This window comes from Anopheles coluzzii, chromosome X (genome assembly GCF_943734685.1).
Source record: "Anopheles coluzzii chromosome X, AcolN3, whole genome shotgun sequence".
Lineage (NCBI taxonomy): Eukaryota > Metazoa > Arthropoda > Insecta > Diptera > Culicidae > Anopheles > Anopheles coluzzii.
In genome coordinates this window covers 16,112,200-16,122,190 of record NC_064669.1, presented here as the reverse complement: position 1 = coordinate 16,122,190, position 9,991 = coordinate 16,112,200, and the positions used below count along the sequence as shown (strand labels likewise).

General features: G+C 42.0%; 1 protein-coding gene across 4 annotated transcripts in view; it reads right to left on the bottom strand.

Moving 5' to 3' along the window:
- Nucleotides 1-301: 301 nt before the first annotated feature.
- LOC120956250 (protein amalgam) overlaps nt 302-9,991 on the bottom strand; it is a 65,043-nt gene continuing 55,353 nt past the window's right edge. For all 4 annotated transcript variants that reach the window (XM_040377636.2, XM_040377644.2, XM_040377653.2 and 1 more), the window contains 2 exons: nt 5,440-5,510; nt 302-4,912 (listed from right to left, as the gene is read on the bottom strand). In XM_040377636.2, the coding sequence (XP_040233570.2) occupies nt 4,691-4,912; nt 5,440-5,510 (293 nt within the window). In that variant the 3' untranslated portion in view covers nt 302-4,690. The remainder of the gene's footprint in view (nt 4,913-5,439; nt 5,511-9,991) is intronic.

Below are 9,991 nucleotides of genomic sequence, written 5' to 3'. Positions count from 1 at the left end.
CCAAGACGATTCAGCCGTCAATTTCTTTCATCTGTGTGGGAGTTTGTGTTGGTTTTTTTGTTGCTTCGTTCGGAACTTTCAGTTCGTCTCCAAGCAGTCGATGAGATAAGATGATGAACGAAGCGCTGCTTTTAGGTTTATTGTACACTCAACTGGCAGTTTGATATTGATTTCTACCCCCGCAGTCCGATGTCAACATCCGATTAGATTGGGGAGTGGGGTTTGGCTTTTTTCCTAATAATATTCTATAAAAAAAGAGAAGCAGAAACGCAAATCGAAATAAAACCAGTACACAATTAGCTCGTTTTATTATTTGTGTATTTCTCATCATTAGTTTCACGTTTTGATGTGTTTAGTTTACTGTTATTTTTTACCCTCTTTTCTCCTCTGTTTGTTTTATGATTATATCATAATTTGCTCTGCTTGCAATGTAGAAGTTCATGCGCTTCGGGTTTTTTTTTCATCTCACACGGGGCAGCAAATGAAACGAGTGTCAACAGCATCGGTTTGTTTAATTTATAATGTTTTTTTGTTTCTCTGTTTTGCTTCTGTTACAACGCTGTTAAGATTGTTATTCTTTTCTTGAGCTCCCCATGTGCGTGTGCATTTTATATCCCTTCGCTACTCTTCCGTACTTCAGCTGCTGCTTTGTCCTACACATTATATACGTTTCCCCTTTAACCCCCTTTTCATAACACTCCTTCTCCTTTGCGATGCCGAACTCTAGGGCATCTCTCATTACCACAACAATGATTTAGTTTGCTTTTATTCTATTGGTTTTGTTTTTGTTTTATTTTATTGTGTTAGTTTTACTGCTTGATTAAGCTTGTATGCTGTTTTTTTTCTCTCTCTCCCCCGATTAGCAAATGTGCCCATTGCCCTTCGGCTTTTCATGTTTTAGTTGTAATGTTTTGCAATTGTTTTATTTATACAGTGCTGAAAAGGAATATTGCCAGTATCGGGGTTTGTTTGTTTCTTTAGATTTTGTTTTTTTTTTGGTAATGATACTTAGTGACGCTTTATATACACCCCCACACCAGCTGTTTTTCGCTTCGAGATTGGCTATAGCGTTAAATTATCCTTTAATGCGTGTACTGTTACTGGGTAAACCGTTTACTGTGATTTTATATTACTAGCTCCGCTAAGCTACTGCTAATGTGTTTTATATTTTCCCGTGTTTTTGGTTTGCATCCCCCCTTTTTCCTTTTTTTTGCTATGGCATTAGACCATTATTGTGCAGAAAAGGGAACGATTAAAACTATCCGGTAAAATATGTAACAAATCTTTTGTCCAACTGCAATCATTTCGCAGCATTTTCCATCGTTGGCCATTCTTTGAACTGGCTGTGGAAAATACGATCCACTTACGCTTACCACTTTTACTCACATACATTTTCATGCACACGTGCACATTTACACACACTTGCATACTGTAATGTTCACGCTTGTACATTCACACATACACATACATGCAGCAAGACGTTTCTATGTTCCTAAAATGCTAACAGCTTACGCAAGATGGAACCATAAAACAACAAATAGTATAGTAACCCCTTTTTCATGTCTTTCCCGGCAGAATATCTCCATTGTCCCTTTCCACCCAATCTGCTTTCCCTTATATACGCTCTCGCTTGCTGCTGATTGTATGCGTAAATATGAATGCTTATTTATATATGTATAGATCAACGGAAATGATTGATCGATTGCCCGGTGCTGTTTTTTCTCTTCCTTTTCGCGTTTTGACCGGCTTGTTTTGTGTTTATGGTTGCAAAGCTTCAATTATCATTGCTTGTTGTTTTGCATCCCTCATCGTAAACCGTGTTTTGATTTATTTGTTTTATTTGTTTTATTTTGTTTTTTTTTTCTTTCATTATTGCTGGCATTTGAATGAGCGAGTTGTGATGAAAAAACTACTTTATGAGAGAAAATGACATATAACGAATGCGTGTGGTTACATTGTGATGATAGTTGAATTAATCCTTGTTAGTCGACAAAAAAAAACAAAGCAAAATAAAAAAAAAAAACATGTTTGTGAGCGTTTATTTTCCAAACTTGTTTTTTTTTATTCAAAAAGTAACGCTAAAATGTAGAATGCATTTGTTGTTTGCTAACAGCAATACTTTCAACGTTAGCCCAAACTCGGCTGGATGAGCTTGCAAAACTAGTTTATGCGTGTCAAACAATTTTGCAGTGTTATTTTTTTACTCTCTCTCTCCCTCTCTCGCTCTCCTTTTGTCAATGCATTTATTATTGTTATTGGTAGGGGGGTTTGATAGTGTAATAATTTCAATTCGTAATCATTAGTGCTACCATTACTCTTATTATCATGACAGAATGGGCGCGTAATTAGTTTTTACTCCCTGTTCCGCACCGTTCAGGCCGTACAAACGCTTTTCGGCGCCTGCATGTATGCATGAACCATAGCATATTTGTTTTTCTCTCCCCTGCAAACGCTCCCGCAGGGTAGCAATTTGTTCCTGTTTTTAGCTTTCCATTTAACAACAGTTTTGCCTCCCATGTTTTAGCACACTCGGCACGCTAGAATTTGGAAAGCACAGCACGCGCCGAACTTTTTTGTGTGTGTGTGCTCTCTGTTGTTCGTTCAAAGCTAAGCTGGCGCACGATTGTGTTTAGCCTTCCTGTAATTCCGGTGTGGGTTAGCTTTTCTTTGTGTTTTGTTTCCCTCTTTTGGCACTTTTCTTCCCACCGGTTGAAGGATTAGCTTAGTGTGTGTGTGTGTGTGTGTGTGTGTGTGTGTGTGTGTGTGTGTGTGTGTGTGTGTGTGTGTGTGGCGCTGGCCGACGTCCCGCTTCGATGTACGCTTGATTTTTAATCGCTAAAAGCCCGCAGCATGCAGCGTGCAGTGGCAGAAATGAATCATGTAACAGATGCAGCTGCAGCTGCAGCACCCCCACATCCGCACCCACGCGTGGAAGTAAACAAAAACAAACAATTATTACAATGAACGGTCGGCGCGCTGGAAATAATTTCCATTACGGCTAATGACGGCAAAGCGTTTAAACCATTTCCTACTGGTTGCATTGAGCTTCACTCTCCACTCTATGGGGTGGTTTTTTTGTTGTTGCTGCGCTCCCCCTCCTCATTTCGACTCATTAGCGAGTCGAGTCGTAATGTCTCGACATTTGCGCTTCGCTGCCCAAACCACCGGTTGACAATGAATGGCCGATGAGAGTGGGAAAAAGAGCAAAAAAAAAAAACGGAGCTCACTTTGCACCAACCCAGCTTCCGATTCGTTCCGTGCGGCTGGCAGGCAGCAGACCTAACCGACAACGACATCGGAAGGAAGTGGCAAAATGGTACGTAGGCCATGCGTCATGTGTGCTAGCGGTGCACCCATTAACCCAAAACCCACAGCCATGATGAATGAATCGCCAGTTTTTTTCACTGTTCGAGGAGTGGCAGGATGGCATCATGTGAACAAAAATGCAGCACAAATAAACACACACAAACACAATTCCACAGCCCGCATATGCATCGCATTTGTCTCATCTCACTAATTGATTTCCCACGCTGCTTGGGCTCTGATATGGGCGTGTATGTGTATGTGAGAATGTGGGGTGGGAATTGTTTTTTTCACTGCCGTACAAAAAATGTTCATCGCAAATAGTTCCGTAAGTGAATTTTCTAATGCACAGCGTCGGGCTATGCGGTAAGTGCTAGCAAGTCTAGAAGTTTTGATGTATAACTTGTCTAATGTTTCACAGTATTTTGAACGTGTTTGACCTTTTTTCGCTTAATTATCTGTACAGTTTCTTTTTGAGAGGAAAGAATGTTGAATGAAAAAAAAATCACAAAAAAGCGAAAAGGTGAATATGGTGTTGAAATATCGAAAACAATGTTTAAAACGGCTCATAATTTTTCTATAACGTTCATGAATGTCACTCAAATGACGTAGCAAGCCTCAAGGCTTGTGGCTTAGAATGTGTTCTTTAAAACCTATGAACACACACACACACACACACACACACACACACACACACACACACACACACACACACACACACACACACACACACACACACACACACACACAAATTCATTCGGACAATACTTTTATGAGTACTGCATACTCGATAGCTTACAGTGGTAGTACATGCTTTTCCCATTTTCCACGATCCCATTGCTAGTCCAATCGTAGAAGACTTGTCTTATATAGTACAAAGTTCCTTACTCACAGCTCAAATAACCACAAACATGGTGACAAAATGAATCCCTAAAACAGAAATCAACCCAAAACAAGCTTCTTTATTGTGTACGTATACATTTCACTTGTATGATGGCATGAGGGTGAGATTACAAAAAGAAAGAGCTATTAAAACTGAAATCGTTTGTGGCGCGCAGTAAAAGGACACGCAATGCAATGAGCATCATTTTGTAACTCACAGTGTATACCTTTAGGCGCTTTCGAGTGAAATCAATCTCAATCGTTATACCGCCATTCGGGAGCCGCTCTTCTGAGTAATGTTTGTGTTCTAGTCGCGTGAAACGTTTCGTGAACAATTTGCTCTCTTCGTCGTGCAGGAGCTGCCGCTGTAGCACTGCAACAAGGCGCACCGAAGCTTCGGTAACATGCAGCAAACTGCATCCAATCGTTTCGGTGCGTATTGAGGCGACGGTTGTTGTTGACGGTGAACCGTATGCGCTAGGCCATTCTCCCCCTGTTGTTCCGCTTAACAGCGTACCCGTGGCGTGTTACCGTGCGTGAGGGCTAGGGCCAGGGCGCCAACCACCAGCGGCCACAGGTTGACCCGGCCTACACGGACGGACGCATCGCTAGTGCTGGAGCTGATTAGGTCGTGTTCGCCCGCCTGCAAACCCTTATAAAGCCGGCCATTTTTGTGGATTTTGTTGCTCTCGTCGGACTGGTCGATGTTGGGCGTTGAGTTGATTTCCTGCCAGGGTGTTTGCAAGGTAGAAAGAAAGGAAGTCGAAAAATCCAGACGGTAAGCGCAGGAAGAAAGACACGGTCGGGGGCTAACCGAGCGACCGACATGGTGTCGACTTTGAGAAGGTTGTTATTTTTTTTTTTGGTTTGAGAACTGTTTTCGTTCTTTTCCGATACGTTCTTGAATGTTCAATCCATTTTGGGGCGAAAGTGTAGCAAACTTCATTAGTATGGAGCACATCGGCTACGACTGCTAGCCGATTGGACGCAACGTGCCTGTCCCATTCCCTCGCCACCGTACCGTCTGGCGTCTTCCAGCGAGATAAGGTACTAATTAAAGTTTGCTGTGGCGCAAGGGAAGGCATTTCGCAAGCCGCAAAAACCCAATCGGCTCATTATGATGGTTTTTGTTAGACCGGAAGGGTTTTGGTGCAGTGCATGCTAAAATTTGTCCACCAGGGAGGTAGGGGCGGGGGACGGAAGGCTGTACGGACTGCAAAAAGAACAAAAAAACAAAAAGGACAAGCTACTTACGTCGTTGCCTGAGGTATCCTCGACGCTGTTGACGCGGTGTGCCGACTTGGTTTTCTTCTGCAGCTCCATCTCTGTTTCAGCCAGCAGCCAGCAGAAGATGTAACGAAGAGAATGAGAATGGAAGCACATTTAATTAGGGATTTTGTAGTGAACATTAAAACCTAGGCAAACAAATCGAAGATAATTCCGGTTCGAGATCCACTGCTGCGGTGGATTGAACAAGTGAGCTCTGGTAGAGTGGTTTTATTACAGAAGTAGTGTGAATCACATTGGGGTTTGAAAATTGCATATAATATTGCTGGGAGATTTTGAATTGGTAGATGCAAAATTTGCCAGAGCTTATGCGGGTAGGATTAAAATCCGACGGTTGTGCTGGAGCACGGAAATTGTAAGCGAAGCGTGGGCATTAGTCCCCGGTACAACAATAGTGACTGTAAGCCGACATTACAGAACAATAATTTCTAATCCGGTCTTGCTTTCGTGGAGGTTTATCGTGGCAAAAATTCATCTGCTGCGAACGAGTTTACAAATGGTCACAAACAGTGTAAAGAAAGGAGCCAAACGAACCCAAAATCGCACTTGCAAATCGGGCAATGAATGTCCGAATGTTTGTCCGCTGAGTCACGGTATCGGTGCGCGATGCGATTATGTTTCCATGGTGCCCGCGCTCCATCTGCACGATAATACGTTTTATTCTGTGTTCATCGTTTTTTTGCGTGCTATTTTTCTCGCTCTTCCTCCCTGTCTGTCGCGCTCTCTCTCTCACTCTCTTGCTTTTCAATCTCTTCTGTTCAAGGGTAGAGCATTTGTCAACAAAAGTTTACCTGTGCCCGCGCAGAGTCGGTCTAGGCAAAACAGTGGATAAATAAGGACCCCGAGAGAATGTAAAAGTTATCAGAGGCCGGGCACATACGCGATGTGCTACGAACGGCATTGTGTGGTTGCGATGAAAGCACAATGATTTTTAATATTTTAAGCGTTTACCATGACGCCGGTCAGTGTGTGTGTGTGTGGGAATGCTGCTGTTCGCATACATGTGCCTTGCCGGTCGATCTTTGATAATAGCGTACGAAGATGATCAGCAAACGAGAGCACTTTTGCGCTTTGTGTGTCGCGGCTTAGTGCAGAAACCGAGCCAGGGGCACAATGCGGAACGATACAAACACACAAAAAAACACACGTACACACAAAACCAACCCCTCAGTGTATGGTGGCATAATGGTTTGAAAAGGAGAGAAAAATAAAAAGGGCTGTAATCGGTTAGAGTGTGATGCCGAGGCCGTGGTTGGAGTGGCGAACAGCATGCTTTGTTGGGCAGCTTTTGCAGTTGAAACAAATATCGTTCGCCTAAAAGAATGCAATTTTTTGCTTGCGAGTAAAATAATGATAGTTGCGCCTAAAAGTATGCAACGTACTATCATCTTTTCGGCAGGTTTGCAAAGTTTGATTTCGCAAGAACAAGGCGCCTAAATGTATGCAATTCTTTCTAAAAAATTGTGTAATAACTGCCTAAATGTATGCAATTATGGTACTTTTTTGTTGTTTGTCAGAGTTTTAACCAATCGTCAAACATCAATTATTATTTTTTCAACTGAATTGTTATGAAAAAAATATTAACTACCTTGATGCTTGATTATTTTGTTCAAACTACGTAAATTTCTTCTCATTACTTAAGGCTAGCAAGTTTAATTTGCAGCAAAAATACCACGTCATCGAAAGGATTTTCCCAGTAAGATGGGAGGATCATACATAAGCGAGATAGAAAGCGACAACTACCAACGCCGTCGTTAACGGTTGGTAACTTTCAATGGATAGTGGATTTTGCGTCTGCCATCCTGTTCCGTCATGCGTTTGGTTTGTGTATGTGTACGTGTTTTGTCTTCTTCTCTTCTGCTGTTGCTGTGCTTGTTTTGTTTTTCTTCTCACACTGTAAAGTGGCGAACGTATTGTTAACACAAATTCCACTGCACACAGTTGTGGTGGACCAGGTTTCGGAAATGGGGAAGTAGCAATGGCGAAACAAGAATCCCCGCGTGGTCCCCAAAATCCCACCTGCTACTTTTCCACCCTGCACATCCGCCCCAAAGACACAGCTCACATCTCGCCAAGTGACTGCTCGCGCTGCCGGGAGTGAAGGGTGGACAGCTGGTTTCATTTTTATGTATGCACGCGGCGGGTTAAGATGTACTACCGAGTCCGGGTCGGGTTGCAAGGGCAAAACGGGAAGGTGGTGCTTTTTTGTTGTTGCTTCGTGCTGGCTGTCGTTGCAGGTGTTGGTGTTGGCGCGGTGTGTTTGTGTTGCGATTTGCTCAAGGATCACCGAGGGATTCGTCGTCATTCGAGCGCTCGCTCGAACATGTGAGCAAAGTGCGGGCGGCGGGTTGGGACGCAGAGGGTCTGCCACCGCCTGTATCCTTCCATCTATCTTGCCCAAGCAGCATGAGTCTACAAACTGAGGCGAATCATTTCTGAATTCCCGCCCGGATAATAGCTGGGTACGTTCCATTTTTCATCGAACCACATGTGCGGGCAGACAACCAACAACCCTGCCTTTACCCCTGCCACACGCTGCTTCGCTCCCCTCGCTCATTGTTGGGCGGTCTTGCATCGTGAAAAGAATGTTACCGCGCATAGGACCTTCGGTGTTCCGCTCCGGGGGAATGGGAAGGCTAGGTTTACACTTTTACCCAAAGCATGTCAGATCGCTTTTCTTTCGGATCTTTTTTTTTATTGCTACCACTCCCTGCGGTGGCGGTGAACTTGTCCCGGCCCTCCGCACACCCGGATCAGGCATCACTGCTATCGTCATCCGATCATCATTATTATCATCTCCATCGTCATCGCTGGAGCTGTGAGTGGTAGGGTCGTGGAGGTTTTCATGTTTTCTTTTTCCTGTCTAGTGTGCCCCCGATTGTGTTGCTTGTAATGTGCTCCGTTATACGAGTTTTGTGTATGTGTGTTTGTGTGTGCGTATGTTTGCTTTTCCATTCAGTGGGGTTTTCTCCGTTGCGGAGAGATTTCTTCTTCGGCTTTCGGTTTTCAGGGGCAGGAAAGAATTGCTTTTACGTAGCCGTTTGCCCCCAGGAGAGCACTTTCGAGCCATTCGACTCTGCGGCCAAGTGTTGCGTTTTCTGCTCACGCCCAACTCCCCGGGGTCCCATTGTTGCGAGCGTGCAATTCGAAATCTCACACAAAGTGTTTGTGATGCGTGTTTGTGTATCGTTCTGTGGGAGGGTTTGCTTCGCTTTTTTTTAAATGGAGTTTGACGTAGAGATTTGGTGCAGATGATTAAGATTATCTTTTGCCGATTACGTACTGTGGAGGATAAAAGGTCTAACACTGAGAAAATTTTTTTATCTTTAGGAAATGCGCGATTATTGATGATTTAAATGGTTTAATATTTTTCGATTAGTTTGGTGACAAGTCTGGCATATTCACCGGGACTATATTATAAAGTGAATTATTAATCAATAAGAATAATAATAATAATAATAATAATAATACTAATAATAATAATAATAATAATAATAATAATAATAATAAAAATAATAATAATAATAATAATAATAATAATAATAAAAATAATAATAATAATACTAATAATAATACAAATAATAAGCCACAAAGTAACGCTCGTGTACTTTGATTGCATGTTTGAGATGTAAAGGGTAATTTCATTTTTAATGTATAAAGCATGAAAATAAATTCTGGCGTATCTGATAAATGATTATAATATTTGAAAGGCTTTTATTATACAAGTCTGTTCTAGGGGCTGCCAGATTTTTCCTATAAGATAAGCTAATTTATTTCCAATAGGGTAAGTGTACCGGTTTTGACAATAATATGCCATCAAAATACTAATTTTACTCCATTAAAGATAATTGAAAAATGTTAAAAGTTTACATCTTTTCTAGGAGCCTAAAATGTGTTAACGGCCCCGCCATCTTAATCCCACAACTGATAGAGTGTTTTTTCGAGAAAAAAGTCATAAAAGACTGCGTTACTTTTAAAGAACTGATATGATTTTAGAATTGACTGCTGGTTACCGGCATGTTAGGGCTCGGTCTGATGGTACAGTCGGACGACTTAACAATATGCCCGTCATGGGTTCAACCCCCGAATGGAACGTGCCCCCATACGTAGGACTGAATATCATTTTATGGTAATAAATAAGTCACTGAAAACCGAGCCCACTAGTGGTACAAGCAGGCCTTGACCGACAATGGTTGTTGTGCCAAAGAAGAAGAAGTGAGACATAAATAATGGTTAAAACGCTTATTAACACTTTAGATTGCAAAAATAACAAAGAGAACTCCGATTTGTTCATTTGTAAACTTTTCACTTCCACCGAAATGACAGTAGTAGACAAAGCATCGATGGATTAAATGTTGGTTTAAATTAAATTAAATTAAATGCACACATATTAAGTGTTGGTAAATTTGGATGAAGAACAGTGAAATAACTAACATTTTATACCAAAACGATAATTTTAAGATAAAATTATGGTTAGTTGCTTGAAAATCACGTATAACCTGCTGTGCTGCTCTTAACA